The 18375-nt window shown below is 44.0% G+C and overlaps 1 protein-coding gene across 10 annotated transcripts in view; it reads left to right on the top strand.

Moving 5' to 3' along the window:
- VPS13B (vacuolar protein sorting 13 homolog B) overlaps positions 1 to 18375 on the top strand; it is a 999042-nt gene that overhangs the window by 467670 nt on the left and 512997 nt on the right. For 8 of the 10 annotated variants that reach the window (XR_012901295.1, XM_075920306.1, XM_075920307.1 and 5 more), the window contains one exon: positions 17805 to 17952. The exons of 1 other annotated variant lie outside the window; for it this stretch is intronic. Coding sequence is in view for 8 of the 9 variants with exons in the window: in XM_075920306.1 (XP_075776421.1) it covers positions 17805 to 17952 (148 nt within the window). In the remaining variant the exon portion in view is untranslated. The remainder of the gene's footprint in view (positions 1 to 17804; positions 17953 to 18375) is intronic. One more of the 10 variants, XM_075920304.1, reaches the window with a different exon arrangement.

Below are 18375 nucleotides of genomic sequence, written 5' to 3'. Positions count from 1 at the left end.
AGAGATGAGCACTCAAAGCTTAGGAAATGAAATTTCCTAAATGACAAAATTAAGTTTGCCTGTGCAGTCTTTATTTACCTGAACATGTTTTTTTCCACGGGACCTCAGCACAGTGCACAGGATGGCAGGTGTTCTCTATTATCCCCACTTACTTATTCTAAAAACTTGGCAAATTAATAGAGATTGATCCAGGAAGAGAGAGGCAATCAATGCCTGCATCATCATTACACACAGGAGCCAAATTAAGAATGCGCAGGCAACCTAATTTGTCACATTTCCTGACTTCTGGATGCTTGACTTTGCAACACAAACAATATTTAACATGGTGTGTGGTTTGTTTTTGTTCTTAATTTAGTAAAATATTTTGGAGGGAAGGCATCAAGGAGTAGTAGATCACCTGAGTGCTGCATGGAGAGTTGGAGATCTGGTTTTCATTCCCATATCTGCCACAGACATGCTGTATGACTTAGGAAAAATCATTTTACCTCTGTGCTTCTCTCACTTATATACATGTATGCAGTTCTAATTACTGTGGGGCTGATCCTGTCACTACATATATGCATGGTATTGCCAATCCCAAAGGTTAAAAAATCATTACTCAGACCTCCAAAATAATGAGATTGACAAAAGGAGAGAGAACAAAAAGAGGGTTTTTTAATTGTTTCTGGTCTTTCCTGTCTTTTTGTTTTTGAGCTCTCCTTTCCATTCTCAATGTCTACATGCCATAGCTGTCACAAGTAAACTTATAGCGAGTAAGGTAGTTTTGGACAGTGAAGCAAGGTCTCTCAATAGAGAACTCAACTGCGACTGGTTCACCATTTTGCTGGGCACTGTTTAAAAAACACAGTGCAGTATACGTGTCTGCCATGAATAGCTGACAGCAAAATTTTAGATGTGGACTCTGGAACAGGGACTCACCAAATTTGGTTCATAGCAATTTTGGTAATAGAGTGATTGTTCGAAAATAAATTATTTGGATATAATTTGAAGGACCTATCTCCTTTAAAATCAGTATTCTAAATTATATTTTAACACAGGGATGCATTAATCTCTATAGATATTATACATGAGGCTGCACCTCCTACTTGCTGCCTTTGCCCGTCCCCTTGTTATGGTGGGTAAGCAGCCCTGTCTCTCCCCCCGGCCAGCTGGGAGGGCCAAGCTATGGCGACAGCATCCAGGGCCCCTTCCCAGGCCACTCCCCCCTGCCCAGGCCCTTTACCCACCCTTCTCCCTCCCCATCCTTGGACCCCTTCTCCCTCCCCTAGTTCCTCCAGACTGGGCCCCTTCTCCCTCCACCCCTTTGCCAGCCTGGTCCTTTCTCTGCCTCCCCACCTCCTACTGCACAGATCCCACTGGCCTGGAGCAGCTGTTCTTAAAACACCGGCAACCACCCACTGCATGGTGATTGCTGGAGCTTCAACCAGCCATTGTGCAGCTGCTCAGAGAGGTTGTAGATGCAGGTCTGGGTATGAGAGCGATAAGGGCACTTAATTGTCTTAAACAGCTCCCATTAGGCAGAATCTGGACAGTGGGAATAGGGAAAGGCTCCAGACAGCGTATTCTCATACTGCTGTTACCTTATTCCGGGATGGGGAGTGGTTATTCCCTGCTCAGCAAGACTCGGGGCTTTCTCTCCCTCCTCTCTGACCTCCTGCAGTGGTTTGTCAGGGTTCCGGTGCTTGGAACTGGCAGCGGCCAGTTACCAGAGGCGGACTGGGGCTGAGTCGGGGGCAGCAAGGGCAGTGGCAGTGTCTCTTTGCTGTGCTTGCGGCCCCGATGCTCTAGGACCCACCGAGGAGCTGCTGCCTCCAACTGCTCAGGCCAGGATCACTTGGTCTGTCGCCTGCCACTGCTTCAGCTTTGAACCCTGCTCCTGCCCGCAAGAGAAGCTCATGAGGGAAGAGAGGAACAAACCCTGAGGATCCGTGGTGGCCATGCCTTTGCAGCTGCCTAGGTTGTGTGCCACCTCTGGTGGGAACAAGTGGGAAGAGAGGGCAAGAGGCAACGGGCCCCATGCTGCCTTGGTTCTGTAGTGCACTGCCTCAGCCTGGTCCCAGAACAGCCACTTGCTGGCCCGAGTCCCCTCCCCCGGCAGCCAAGGCGGTGGGAGTGGGAAGGTGGCTGAGGGTGTAGGGGCAGCAGGACGAAAATCTTTTCCTTCAGGACACAGCATGACGCATGATGTCACTTCCATTGCCCTGCAGGAAAAAAATATCCTTTAATATATAGTAAGGATATGCATATGATTATGCATATGTATATGTATGTTTGTTAGCCACAGGACTACTCATAGTATATAAACATGGCGATTGTTGGTAATCCAAACGAAGCAAGCCTTAACATGTAGGATTTAAAACTTTTGTTCATCTAAGCTAAAATCAGCTTCACCTCCATTTAGGGCACCACTGCTAAACATGTCACATTGATCCTCATCTTTGCCATAATTGCACTTATCAATATGAGACAGGCTGCTGGGCAAACATTTACAGGGTAGTGAGGATGAGGTCTTTTCATACAAGCAACTGATTAGCTGGAGGCTTAATTCAGAAGTGCATGGTATTTCACATCAGTCCATCCTGTAATATGTCTGATAGGGAGGGTAGTTTTGAATGCATTCAAGTCATCCTAGTCATTCCATTGTTTGATGACCCTCATCTTGATAGCAGCTGTAAATGCACCCCTGTATGTTGGCAAGTTTTATTAGTGATCTGAGTGTTCATTGGGGTTAGTTGGTATTATTGGCAGGATGTATACATGGGTCATTTGTTCTGGCTTCTGACCATGTTTGAGTGTATTTTCCCCTGAAATGATGTGGTATGATGCATCCTAGGTATTCAGATAATAGAGTGACATCTGTCTCTTCTGCTGAAGTCATACTCAACTTTTTGCCTTCAGAGTGCATCACACTTTTTCAAAATAATGAAGTGGAGTAAGTGAATACAGAAAGCTCTGCAGTCAATTTGACCGATACTTTATTGAAAATTGGGCTTTTTAGCTTCAAAGTTTTTGGACTTGGTAGGAAAGTAAGTAAATCATGAACTCAGAAAGCACCTTTAAGGAATAGTTCTTTGCTGGTCCAGAAAGCACCTGAGTCTGGGACTAGTCCCATATGCTCCTAATAGCAGACCATAACAATAGCATAAAGAGCACCTCAGTCATCTGCTGTATTTTCAAGTAAGTCTACGGTATTGGCAGCACAAAATATAGACCTACCCTTGAAGAGTGCAACTCTTCATTCAGCTCCATGCACATAAGAACTTTGTTTGCTATTGCAGTATCCAGGTGGAATATTTTGTTGCAGTCAGTGGAGAAGCCAGTGCTGTGCATAAGCTGTACCAGAGTTGAACTGATAAACCAATAGCTATTTATAATGGTAGATTGTGCATTTGCCTCATGGTTGTCTTGCATATGTTAAAAACCTGCTTTTTACTCACATGATGCTTTGCAATAAAATCACAGCCTTTTGCTCTACTTGCTTACTGTCATGCTTGGTGGTGCTGAACTCACTATAATCACAGATGCTCCATTAAAAAAAACAATAGATCACTCAGTATTATTTTTTTAGACTTGACATCAACTATGGATCCCTGAAGCTCCCACATACTGTGGGATAATATTCTTTTCTATAAACATTTAGCATCTGGAAACAGACTTCATATTACAATTGACATCAGTGCTTTCTTCTGCTTTGGATAGTGCCACATCTTTTGCAGTTTGTAAGTGTATGTGCTGTGATTCATTTCTGTGGATAGTATTGCTGAAAGCTACATCCACATCCCACAGTTTTCAGTAAGTGCTTTCAGAGATTTCCTGCTAAGCAATTTTCCTTTTCAATCCAGTTCAAAGCACGCATTTCTCCGTACTTAGCCTTTGTGTCCCTTTTCCATCCATTAGAGCCTTTGTGAGACAATTTATGAACTCCAGCTGAGTTGCAGTTTACAGTGGTAACGTCAGCATTGGTTTCTATTGCTTTTACCTTTTGACACAGTAGATTAAATATGTTATTAATGTAGCACTTACTGTAATATGCAATCTCATATGCATGTGCATCTTTTGGGTCACTCAGATACCTTTATTTTCAATACAACATTGCTGCTAAGGGTGGCTGCTTCATACAGTTTCACTACTGTCTTATGTATCAAAACTGCTGAGATTCAGCTATTTTTTGCCCTTCCATTGATTCCTAAAATAATCAATATGAGAGTAAAAACAAGGAGATTGAAATAAATTACTTTGCGATTATAATTATGTAATGTAATGTATGTTACATAACTTTGTACCATTTGTGGAGGAATTCCAGTTATGTCTGGCAAGATCTGGGTGTCTTCATAGGTGCCCCAGTACAACTCTTTTAGCATAGTAAACAAAGGTAATAATCAATACTACTGAAACACTTTTTTTTACCAGTGATGTTAAATCAACTCGAGGTATTCCTTTCTTTTATAGTAATCTGTAATATTAAATAAATTAAGCAGGTTTCACATTCTGAGAATAAACTGACAACACAGTATTGTCAATTGAAGGTCACAGTTAAACTTTGTGCAGGCTTCATGTTTGACGTGCCTTCCTTAAAGAATAATTTTAAAAAGTGTATTTTAAAGCATTTTTTTGAATATATAGCAACTAGAATATTTACCTGCCATTGCTTGGGTCCTTACTTTTTGCTTTTTTGGAAAATAAAATGATAATGTACATGCTTAATTTAAATAATTGCTCTGGGGTAGGGCTGGGGATTAGTGGTTAGCTATGCAGGCTGTCCCATGGAGAGGGCACTACTCGGCCCACTCTCACTGTAGTAGCTTGGGGCCAAGTGAGAAGTATCTCTGCATCACTGCTGCAGCTCCAGCATGCACAGCCAGGGAGCAGTGTATGTCCCTGGCTGGGGAAGGTCTTGGTTTGTGCTACTGTTTGCACAGCCAGGCTGAGGAATGCAGCAAACTGTGCATTTTCCTCTTGCTCCTTGACAAAGGGGAACAGTCAGCAATGTTCACATACAAATCTGGACGGAGTGGGGAGAGGAAGAACTTCAGCCCATTGCCTTTCCTAAAGAGCAGCTGGGTGGTGGCAGACTCTGGGCTGCCCCATTCCAGCAATCCTATTCCAGGCACATCCCAATCTCCTGGCATAACCAAACCCTTATCTTGTTTATGTTATAATAATAAGAAACTATATGCTGAATTTGGTGGTCCTAGCTCTTTATGTTTAGGAGGAGTTCTTGAAGACACAGACATATATTTGTTCTAGGTTTGTCATATTTGGTGCTATTATGTTTGTGGGAGAAGGACTTTTGAATGACATCCAATTGGCCTGTTTCTGACAATATTATTTCAGTTTCCACCAGCGGGAGGATATGGAGCAGGAGTTCCTAGAGTATTACAGGCAAAAAGGTCTATAACACCATAGCAATATTCTGAGACATCCAATTCCCAATAAGCATTAATGTTATAATTTTGTTAATTGCCATAGAATCAGAAGTCTATAAGGGACCTTGAGCTGTCCCCTTCACTCATGGCAGGACCAAGCACAATCTAGACCACGACGACAGGTATTTGTCTAACCTCTTAAAAATCTCCAAAAATGGAAATTTCACAACCTCCCTAGGCTATTTGTTCCAGTATTTAACCACTCTGACAGTTAGGAAGTCTTTCCTTATGGCCAACCTAAATCTCCCTTGCTCCAGTTTAAGCCAATTTCTACTGTTTTCTCATCAGAGGTTAAGGAAAATAATTTTTCTCCCCGCTTGCAACAACTTTTTAGGTACGTGAAATTTGTTATCAATTCTGCTTTTAGTCTTCTCTTTTGTAGACTAAACAAACCCAATTCTTCTTTGAGGCATATTCCTGGGGGTTTGCCACCTTAGGTCTTTAAGGGGGGTACCACTGCGCACCTATTTGGAGATTTATGGTAGCAGTGCCCTCCGGTAGACTATGCACACGAAGGCATGCATGGTGCTGCTACTATACATGCGCAACCAACTGTCCCCTCAGTTCTTTCTCTGCTGCCACCAGCATTGATCGGAACCGCAGTTGCTCTCCAGGTTTACAGCAGTTTTTCAAATTTTATCTGGTTCTTATATGTTAGCATAGCGTTAGTAAGGTCATAGTTACATTTAATTGTTACCCCAAAAAAGATTTTTTCTCCCCTGTTCCTATTAAGGCTATCTTCTGCCTTACATTTTTTTTTCCTACCTGGAATGCCTGGTTCCCCAGGATTTAAGCACTGCCTGTCCTGCAGGTTCTCAGTTCCCATCTTCAGCGGGCACTCCCAGTCTGTATGGTCCCTGGGGCAGGCACATGCTGCCACCCAGTGCCAATACTGTAAGCAGCAGCCCAAACTCCTCTCACTTGAGAATACGGTGAGGACTGCCTCAAACCCGGAGCACACTACCGCACCTCAGCAGCCCTCTTGCCTCACCATGTCAGACAAAGCAACCCTGGTAAGTTCTAGCACAAGAGACTCTTCCTCAGAGCAATCCAGGAAGAGATTTTACTCTTCAGGTAGGAGTGACTCCCCTTGGAAGAAATGGGGTCAAGCACCCAAAAAACCCCTGCACTGACCTCTACCAGGGCATCGGACAGGGAGGTACTGGGACCATCTGGCACTGATGGTTTCCAAGGGTTGAAGGACCTCACTAAGACAGGCAGTTAGGCACTAGAGAAATTTACATCAAATCGGCACTCCCAGCACCATCTGTTCCCATCCTCATGCTGACAAAAGCAAAGGCCAAATCAGTTTTGGCTGAGGCACTGTCAGCAGCAAAGAAAGCTAAGCCTCACACGGCACTGCTAGCACCTATGTTGCCTCTGGCACCAGAGGCACAATGAGGCGGTACTTATGGTCTCCCACATGATAACGCCAGCGCCACAGATTGTGACAGTAATACTTTCCACACTGCTGTCAGCACTGGAGACCTTGGCACTGTACTCTTTCACACCTTAGATGAGCTCAGAGTAATGTCAGTGCCCACAACCCTGTTACTGAGCACCGATGGTATGCCTACGTCCGGCAGGTTCCCGCTCTCATCTCCATCAGGGACAGCACCACCGTTATCAAGTGATGAGGATGACAAGCCCTTAGTCAGTACGCACACCCCAAGGCACTCCTTCCCAAAAGCAATTGCAGCAGCAGCAGCAATTGGGCTGCAATGGCAACTACCTCAATGGTTGGCCCCTCTTGTGCCACTCCTGCCCAACTGGCCTTATTTTGACCATCGGGCTTCATACCAAGCCCAGCAACCACAGCAGGTGTTACCTCAGTCAACTCCTGTAGTACTGTCAAGAACAACATCCCTGTCATCTCTTGACAAGTTTGTCTACCAAGAGCAGGATGACCCAGCCTCGAGTGATGAGGGCTCTTTTGTATCTTCTCACCCTCCAACTCACATATCCTCATTCTCCCTGGATGACACCTTAATGCCTCTGCTCTCTATGGCAGTAGACGACTTCCACGGATTCCAAGAACTTTAAAAGAGGGTTACATACATTCTGGAAGTCTCCCTGGGGAGTCTCCCTGAAACGAAATGCAAATTGACTAGCATACTGTATGCCTCCCAGGCTGCTAAAATGGCCTTATCAAAGTACCCAGCACTCATGGATTCTGCCAAGGTCATCTGGCAGATGCCAGCCACAATTCCCCCCGTCTGCAAAAGATTAACCGTAAATACTACGTTGCATCACGGGGTATTGACTTCCTGTTTTCCCACCCATCCCCTAATTCCTTAGTTGTGGACGTTGTCAAACACAGGTGATGACAGAGTGCAGCTAGGACCATGCCGTATAATAAGGAGTGGAAGCGTCTAGACCTTACAGGTAGAAAGGAATCCTCCTCCTCTTTACAGCTGCATATATCCAACTATACAGTAATGCTCTCAAAATATACGCATCTGTGACAGGGCGAGGCAGCCCCGCACTGAGCCTGCAGGGCCCAGCCAGGGTTACCTGGCTGCAGAAGCCCCTCCGCCGCAGCCCTACCATGCATGCCTGGGCTGTAGCTCCACTATAAAAGCCTGGGGAAGGACTCAGTCAGAGGTGGCAGCCAGAGGAGAAGGACCTGTGAAAGGAGCTCCTGCACAGCCGCCACTAGAGACTCCAGAAGAAGCCGGTGGGGATGCGGAAGCGAGCTGGTGCATCCCAGAGGCTGCCCACCGAGGAGATGCCGGCCCAGCAGGCGCAGCAAGCTGGATGAGTACGTAGGAAGGAACCCCAGTGAACCAGGTAGGAAGTGGCCCAGGGCAGGGGCGGGAACCGCTTCTCCCACCCCGAGAACCTCAACGCATTTCGGCCGGATTGCCCCATGGAGGGAGTGACATGCCATCCAGTACTCACAGAGCCTTGGGCTGGGACCCAGTGAAGTAGGGTGGATCTGGGTCCCCCTACCTGGGGCGTGTCCCTGTTACAATCCTGAACTGTGTTTTGGACTCAGGCCGGAGGGCCTTGGCCTTGCCTTAAAGGGCCAGACTTAAACTGTGTTTTGGACTCAGGCCAGTGGGCCTAACCTTAAGAGGTCCTGCAGGAGGGCCAGGCGGGAGTAGCGTGCTACAGCATCACATTTTCAAGCAACTGTCACACTTTGACAGCCTACCTGACAACAAAAGAGAACAGTTCAGAGCTAATATAAATGAGGTCATCCTGATCTCCTGCATGGCCTTACAAGCAGCCCTGGAAGCATCCAACACAGCATCACAAGCAATTGCCACTGGTGTCATCATGAGAAGATTCTTATGACTCCAGCTTTCCCCGTGAGGTACAGGCCATGGCAGAGGACCTTCCTTTCCAGGGCTCACAATTGTTCTCAGACACTACCAATGTATTCGAGGGCGATGTTGAAAACCCTTGGCATCCATGTCCTTGCAACAGTGCGCAATCAGAGCAGATATTTTACACAGCACTATAAGCCTTCGCCATTTATTCAAGCTCAAAGACACTTTGACAATAGGAGGAGGCAACACCAGACTATATGGACGCAGTCCTCTGACCAGTATCTACCTCCCAACCCTCAACCTCAAGACAAACCTTTTGACGATCAGGTTGAGAGGCAACCTTATTCAAACCACCTATTCCACCATCACCTACTACCTTTCTACCATCAATGGTCCTCCATTATGACCAACAAGTGGGTGTTGGACATCATGAAAGGTGGATACTCCATCCCTTTCTCTTCTATCCCCCTTTCCCTCCCATCTTCCCTGCCCCTCTTCAGAGACCCATCTCATGAGACCATTCTGCTCCAAGAGATTGAACATCTCCTTCATCTAGGAGCCATAGAACCCGTACCATAGCAGTACAGGAGTAAGGGTTTTTACTCCCACTCCTTCCTCACAGCAAAGAAGTCAGGAGGATGGAGACCAATTCTCAATCTCAGAAGGCTCAGCTACCACATATGGCCTCGACAGTTCAAGATAATCACTCTATCCATTACAATACGAGCTTTAAAGGAGGACTGGTTATCGACACTTGACCTCCAAAATGCATACTTCCACATATGCATCCACCCAGCATATTGAAAATACCTAAATTTTGCCTTGGGCGATGTCTACTTCCAATTTATAGTTATACTGTTCACTCTCCACAGACCCAAGGGCCTTTTCAATGGTGTTTGCAGTGGTCATCATGCATCTTCACAAAGAAGGTGTGTCTATATTTCCCTACTTCGACGACTACCTGGTAAGGGCAATCACAAATCAAGAAACCCAGGCCGTGGTCTGAGTAACCAGGGCTCTCTTCCAGACCCTTGGATTACAGAGAAATCTACCCAAGTGCAAATTAAAAACAGCCCAGACCATGGACTGTATCGGGGCTCAGTTCAACTGTGGTTGGTTGATAGCCTTTCTCCCACAGCAAGGATTTCCGTCCATCTGGGACCTTATTTCACTGCTTCAAACCAGCCTACAAGTTCCAGCCACTGTCTGTCTTCAGTTATTAGGCCATGTGGCAGCAGCCACAGCAGTGGTTTCTCATGCCAGGCTACACGAGGCCTGTGCAGCAATGGTTAAAGACTGTATATAGGCCTCATTACAACAGCATCAGCAAATTAGTCTCAATTCCAAACGGAGTCAAATGATCACTAGACTGGTGGGGAGATCCACAAAAATGTGTGTGGTGGGGTACCTTTCCACAGACATACCCCGATGGTGACCATCATGACGGACACATCTCCTCGTATGGGGAGTGCACTCTCAGAACTCAAGGACGATGCTCTCTCCAGGAGCGCACCCTGGACATAAGCATACTGGAACTCAGAGTGGTATTTTATGCATACCAACATCTCCTTCATCTTATAAACAACAACACTGCAGATTTTTACATATAACTAAGCCACAATGTATTTCATCAATAGGCGGGGGGAGCCGAGTCTCATCAACTATGCAAGGAATCTGTCTGTCTGTGGACATGGTTTATTGCTCACAATGTTTGCATATGAGCCTCTTACCTTCTGGGGAAGGACAATCTTACTGCAGATAGTCTCAGCAAACATTTCAACTCCAGTCATGAATGGGAAATGGACCCTAAAATTCTACGACACATCTTCAGTCAGTAGGGGTTCCTGACAGTGGACTGGTTTGCAACTGATGCAAACAGGAAGTGTCTACAGTATTGTTCACGTGTGGGCATTGGCTTGCACTCCCTGGAGTGCATCCTTTCTATATGCATTCCTTTCTATTCCACTTCTTCATCAAGTAATCAACAAAATAAGAGTGGATGCAGCATCAGTAATTCTTATCACCTCAGCCTGACCACGACAGACCTGGTGCACCTACCTGCTACAGATGTCCAGGAGGTCACCATGGAGTCTTCTGCTGCTTCCCCATCTTCTCATGCAGTAGTGTGGACAGATTTACCATCCATCCCTCCAGGTCCTTCATCTTCAGGCATGGTTTCTCAGTTGTTCTCCTCAATAGGAACAGCATTCACTGATCAAGTTAAACAAATTCTACTGAACAGCTGTAAACTAACAACCAGAATATCTTATTCAGATTCTCATTCTGGGCAGAAAAATGTCTGTAAACCCATCGACAATACCACTCTGACATCTTGGAGTATCTTTTAAACCTGAAACACTGAGGACTTTCATTTAGTTCATTAAAGGTTCAGCTTGTAGCTATAACAGCTTATCACCAACCCATTGAAAACAAATCAGTCTTCACCCATCCAACAGCTAATGCTTCCTTAAGGGCATTCAGAATACCTTTCCACCTGTCAAACCTCCAGTCCTAGCCTGGGACTTCAGTTTAGTATTTTGCACCCTCACCCATACACCATTTGAACCCATGGCTACATGCTCCATCTCTTGATGAAGGCGGCTCTATTGATAGCCATCACATCAGCCAAGAGGATGAGTGAAATTGGTACATTAATGGCCAGTCGACCCTTGACAGTATTTCATAAAGGTAAAGTGATTATGACCACACCCAAAGTTCTTGCCAAAGGTATCCACCTCTTTTCACTGCAGTGAACCTGTGATACTACCTGTCTTCTTTTCAAAGCCTCATGCCAACATCAAAGAGGCTATGTGGTGCACGCTCAGTGTGCACAGAGCAATTGCCTTTTATTTGGACAGGACAAGAGGAGTCTGATAGACACCTAGACTTTCTGTGTCCACTACAGAGAGATCCTGAGGCACGCCAATCTCCACCCAAAGTTTATCTATTGATAGTGGACTAAATTCAGTTAGCCTACTTCATGTTCAATCAAGAACCTTCACAGCATCATCTACAGCCTACCCTCGAGCATCCCTCTTGCGGACATTTGCAGAGCTGCAACATGGTCTTCCACCCACACTTTTGCCAAACATTATGCCCTTGATATTTACCTATTCCAGGGTACCAAATTTGGGCACGCTCTCCTGACCACAATACAGCATTCTAACTAGCGGAAGCACCCTCCTTCAGCCATGGGAACCTAAGGTGGAGCACCCACAGGGACACCCCTCAAAGAAGAAGAGAGGGTTACTCACCTTGTGCAGTAACAGAGGTTCTTCAAGATTGTTGCCTTTGTGGGTACTCCACCCCCTGCCCTTCCTCCCTTCTGCTTCGGACATACATTATTTGATCTGGGGCAGAAAAGGAATGGAGGGGATGTTTGGTTGCGCATGCATAGTAATGGCACCCGTGCGTGCCATCTGCTTTTCATGCACAGTCTACCGGAGGGCGCTGCTACCATAAATATCTGACTAGACACACAGTGGCACCCCAAAGACCTAAAGTGGAACACCCAGAGGGACAAGCATTTCAAAGAACCTCTGTTACTACACAAGGTGAATAACCCTCTCTTCTTTCAAACTTCCCTCATAGGTCATATTTTATAGGCCTTTAATTATTTTTGTTGCTCTTTCCTGTCCTTTTTCCAATTTGTCCACATCTTTTGTGAAATGTGGTACCCAGAACTGGACGCAATACTCAAGCTGAGGCCTAATCAGTCTGGAGTAGAGTGGAATTACTTCTCATTTCTTGCTTATAATTTTCCTGCTAATACATCTTCAAATTGTTGGCTTTTTTTGCAACAGTGTCGCACTGTTTACTCATATTTAGCTCACTGTGGGCCCCCAAATCCATTTCCACAGCACTCTGTCCTAAGCTGTCATTTTCCATTTTGAATATGTGCAACTGATAGTTCCTTCCTAAGTGAAGTGCTTTGCATTTGTCCTTATTGAATTTTATCCTATTTACCCCAGATAATTTGTCCTGTTTGTCTAGATAGTTTTGAATGTTAATCCTGTCCTCCAGAAGACTTGTAACGGTTCTCATCTTTGTATCATCCACAAGCTTTGTTTACTTCCTGAAAAGATATTTGTAAATCAAGTTCTGGCCTTTTTGGTCCATATGTAGATAAGGCTTCTGTTCCATGTACACACTGGTAAAATTGTACATACATTCTTATTAATCTGAAACATGCTCTATGTCATCCACTCTGTCTTCTTAAAAGGACAGTTCCTATTAAACTGATACAGATAATGCAAATGCAACAATAACATTGTTAAACCAAGATGCACATTCACTTTAATAAATAGAATAATTTTATATTGCAAAATGTCTAACAGTCACTTTTGAGTCCTCAGTCTTTTACTTACACACACACACACACACACACACACACAATTTGTCACATTCACGTGGCTCATCAGGTGGCTTTACACCCATTGTACAGATCCCTTACACTATAGCTTATACACAGACTAGTGTGGAAGATATATGTTGTTCCCTTTGTGGATCAGCTCATACAGGATGCTACAGTGCTCTCATTGCTAGTAGGTTACATGTGTAATTGTGTGACAACAGTGTAATGCCGGGCACCAGTATTCTTGGTTTCTATTTGTGGCTATGGGAGTGGATTGCGATTGAGTGGTTACAGATAGCATTGCTAAATGTAAAAATGCCCGTTTGAGTCATCTGTGTGTACTTTATTCAGGACCTCTGGGTGCAAAAATGACTTACTGAGATGAAGAGACAGATCTCTTAGTACAGAAATATTTTTATTCAGAAACCTCTGTATGTGTAGTTGCTAGTTGTAATGCAGTGTTAGAAAGTTGAAGAGTCTTGGGTCTATTATAACTCTGTTTCTGGTTTCTATTCAGTTATCTGTAAAATGGTGACTGATAGTTATCTCCAACAAGATATGAAACCCTGGCTCAATATGTGGGTTGTGAAGGGCATAGACATATTAACAATCAATTCAAGGGTAAGGAGTAGAACTCATGAGCTCTTGACTTGCTGTTAAGTGTGTCTAATACTAGAGCATAGAGTTTTGTGTTCTATCTCTTTATATTCCCAATTCATACCCCCTCCCCCAAAATAATGTGAAGGATGGAATGAAGGCCAAAATCATATTATTTGTGAGAATTAATACTGCATACGTAGAAAATGATCTCATGGACATTCTTAGTGACTTCCTGAGGAATCATGTGAACCTGCGTGAATACATTAGAGAAGGCAGGTTTTTTTCTTTGCCTTGAAGTTTAAGATTGAGTGATTTAAGTGGCATGTCAAATCAGTGAGAAAAGCCATGTTTAGCAGGAATGTCTCTTTGTTTAAATTCGAAAGTAAATCCTGACAATTCTTTGCGTACAAAAAACACTCGTACAGCAGGCAGTAGATCCATAAACTGATCTAACACTTTGCCTTGACTCAGATATCTAACTTCTGCAAGCATTGCCCAAGTCACCATCCTGTGTTTCATACTCCTCAACTAAAGCTCAAAATTGTCTGGGTCAAGGCATTCGTAACAATGAAGTTGATGATTTTTGTGATGCTTTCCATTGTGCTCTTCAGTTTGTTGCATAACTGTTCTTGGTGCAGAATGCAATGATATGAAAAGAAATGTAGAAACCGTGGATTTTTCTTCAGCAAATAAATTAGCCCCTTCTCTTTTCTAAACATGGAGGGAGCGCTATCAGTTGTTACCAAAGTAAGCTTCTTCAAATCAATGCATTTTCCTGGTACTTCAAAGAATGCCATCAGTACAGAATAACGTCCTCTCCCCTAGTATGACCCATCAAAGGTAGCAGAGTAAGCATTTCTTCAGCATACTTTTTGCCATTTAAAAAACGCACCCAGAGAGATTTGTCTGAACAATCAGTAGATTCATCCAATGCCAGACTGAAATACTCAGTGCTTTCAATGTCTTTTAGCAATTTAGAAAATTTGCCTGAGAAGTTTTCAATTCGTCTTAATACAGTTGAATCAGACACTTGCAGTTTTGATATTTAACAATGTCCTCTTTGTTTTTAAAAGTTTCAAAAAGTGATTTGCTGGAGTCCAAGAAGCACTGCTGCATCAATTCACCTTCAGTAAAAGGTCTTTTTTGTGTTTGCTATGTGCCAAGCCATTTTGAAGGAGGCTTCTGTAACAACATCACTGTCTTTAACTTGCGAATGGAACATATCTTGTTGAGTACAGTAACCTTTCATTCCTGAACGTATCTTAGTTTTTCCTAAATTGCTGTCAGGTGTATGTAAGTGTTTGAAATCAGGGTGACAAGATTCATGGTGCCATTGCAGGTTTGTTTTCTTTAACACTGTGAGAGTCTTTTGACAAAGATGACACATTGGTTTTCCATTTATCTGCAAAAGCGATTCCATTTCCCCAACAGGGTTGAAAACCCTGTATTCATCCAACAAGCGTCTCCTCTTTGTTGCCATTTTTAATGCTTCTTATTAAAAAGGAAATTGGATAGCAGTGTTTTTGGGTGTTTCTTCAGGTTGTGCATTTCTTCGAGTGATTTTACTGTGAAATGAAAAGTTTCCAAACCAGGGTGCTCCAGTCTGCGGCGGGCGGGGGAGTTGGGCAAGTCAGGCTGGACATGAGAGGCAAAAATGGACAATTGCCCGGGAGCCCCATCCTCGATTCCCAGCAGGGCTGATGCTCTATGTGGAGTCTGTCATTCCATGCGGGACAGAAGCAGGGCTGCCTGGCCATGGCACTGGACCCTAACGTGGCCATGGCACTGGACCCTGACGTGGCCAGTGTGAGCCAGTCGGCACTTCTCTGGCTCTACCCACAACGCTAAGCAGCCAGCACTTCCCACAATATCCTGGCACTCCCAGCACCTCCTCTCTGGGGCTTGAAACGCTGATACCCTGTACCCGTCTATTCCAGCCAGCCCGTCCGCTTGCGTCTTTGAATGTTCGCCCTGCCTCGGAGATGCCTCGCCATTGTGGAGCGTGTTCCCAGTAGAGGCTATGTTCAAAGGATCCCACCCGTAGGCTGAATGTTGAGTAGTCCTGGATTAAATGAGTTACACTGTGCCAAACAGTGAGTCAGTGCTAAGATTAGAAAACAGAGTGCCTGGTGGCAAGGTATCTCTTTAAACCATCAAGACATGTTTTCTTTTTAATGTACATTATTCAGAAAATCAAAATGAGAGGATTGTAGGCAATTGCTACACAATTGACCATTAGATTACTTAAATAGCCCCTCAAATTGTCTTAGGCCTGGTTTATACTAGGAACTTAGATCAAATTTATTCACATAGGGTCAATTTTCTCAACAATGAGTCCATGTTACTAAGCCTGTCCTGTCGACCATAAGGGCCACTGAAGTCAATATTGGTACTCCTGCTTTTATGAGTAATGCTAAATTTGACATAGGCTTGGTCCTGAAGGCTCTAAAGAGACCTCCTTTTGAACCTCTCCCCTCCTGTTCCCTCCTTCATCTGTCAGTGAAAGTGTCCTTCCTAGTCATGATAACCTGAGCAAGGATACTGGGGGAAACAGTGGTGCTTATGGCAAATTCATCCCATCGCAGTATTTATGAAGGGGAAACAGTGGTGCTTATGGCAAATTCATCCCATCGCAGTATTTATGAAGGGGAAACAGTGGTGCTTATGGCAAATTCACCCCATCGCAGTATTTATGAAGGATAAAGTCATTCTATGACCTCACCCAAAATTCCTGCGAAAAGTAGTTTCTACCATTCATATCAATGAGCCAATATATCTACCTATCTTCTTTCCTAAACTGCATAATTACCACTTAGAGGCCTAATTTCACACTTTGGATGTCAGGAGAGCACCTTCTTTCTATTTGGACAGAACCTGATCGTTCCGTAAATCTCCCAGGCTATTCCTGTCCATCAAGGGTGATCCAGAGGTCAACCAGTAACCTCATAGCTCATTGCCAGGTGGATATATCATGCATACAACGTCACTCCTTATGGAATAAGCAGACTCCACTCCACATCATAGCATATTCCACAAGAGCCATGGTGATATTCATGATGTTTTTAGCTAATATACCCATGTTAGAAATTTACATGGCTGCCATGTCATCAGACCATACCTTTGCTAACCATTATGCTATAGCATCAGATCCGATCCCTACCACTACCATAGGTTGAACAGTTCTTTCTTCTCTGGTGCAACCACCTCTCCAAAGCCCCCCTCCATCAAGGCACTGCTCTACAGTCACCTGTGGCACACCCACGGGGATACAACTTGAAAAAGAGCAAGTTAGTTACTTTACGGTAATGATGGTTCTTCGAGATGTGTGTCCTGTGGTTGCTCCATTACCCACCGTCCTCCCCTCTACTTGGGAGTTGGTAATCAAGATTCCATGGAAGAGAAGAAATGGGGGGGGGGGAGGATCGTGCAGCATGCAACTAACGGATAAATGGCACGAAAGACAGCTACTACACATGTGAGGTGTGTCCAGATCCTGCTAAGAAAATTTTCTGATTGGTTTTGAGGACGTGCCAACATTAGATTTGGAGCACCCACAGGATATACATCTCAAAGAACTATCATTACTGTACGGTAACTAACTTTTTCATGCATCTGATGAAGTGGGTCTTTGCCCACGAAAGCTTATGCTCCAACACTTCAGTTCGTCTGTAAGGTGCCACAGGACTCCTCGCCGCTTTTGCAGATTCAGACTAACACGGCTACCCCTCTGATACTTAACTTTTTCATACATACCAAAGGAGTTCAGTGTGCAAATTTTTTACATGATATATGCTTACATTATAATTTCAAGTTATTTTTCTGGGATTTTTTTTGCGGGGGCAGGGGAAGAGTACATTAGAACAGCCATACTGGCTCAGACCAAATGTTCATCTAGTTCAGTATCCTGTCTGCCAATGCCAGATGCCCCAGAGGGAGTGAACAGAAACAGGTAATCATCAAGTGATCCCTCTCCTTTCATCCATTTCCAGCCCCTGACAAACAGAGGCTAGGGACACCATTCCTACCCATTCTGGCTAACATTCTGGAGAATCAGCTTTATGATGTACTTTTTATAATAGTGTTTTGTTCTATCGTTTATGATCATTGTCTCTGAATTAGTCACCATGCAGCACTTTTTTCACTTTCTAGCAGCCTGTAGGAGCTGTTTCTCTTGGCATTCCAGTAACAAGAAAAAAAGAGGATGAGGTATCAGTTGGAAGCATGCCTTTGGCAAAGCAGCAGTCAAATCAAGCTTCTGAGTATGCCAGCAGCCCTGTTAAAACAAAAACTGTAACAGGTACGTTCTGTTTTTAATTGAATCTAACCATTTTGTCTTCCCACCCCACATAATACACACACATTTTTAGTGGAATTACAATTTTCAGTTCATTTTAAAATGGTCGTTTAATTTTACAATTTATGTAATCCATATAATATTTTTCAATTCTAAAACATTTTATTTACCTATTTTTGCTATTGGCATTGAGTGTTCTTGCTAAGCTAAATGAAGGAGTGCGCTTACAGTAGAATTTTAATTATTATCTTGGTACATAATGTCTTATGCACCAGTCCTGTGCATATGGTTAGTTTTCTTCACTGTGAGTAGTCATGTTGATGTCGATGGGACTACTCACAATCTCATTCTAACATGTTCAGAAGTCTTTGCAGGATCAAGATCTTATGTTTAAACATAGTACAATGCTCTGTTAGTAAGACCACC

Source organism: Pelodiscus sinensis, chromosome 2 (assembly GCF_049634645.1).
Source record: "Pelodiscus sinensis isolate JC-2024 chromosome 2, ASM4963464v1, whole genome shotgun sequence".
Classification (NCBI taxonomy): domain Eukaryota; kingdom Metazoa; phylum Chordata; order Testudines; family Trionychidae; genus Pelodiscus; species Pelodiscus sinensis.
Note: the sequence above shows the minus strand (reverse complement) of the source record. Positions and strands in the feature narration are given on the sequence as shown.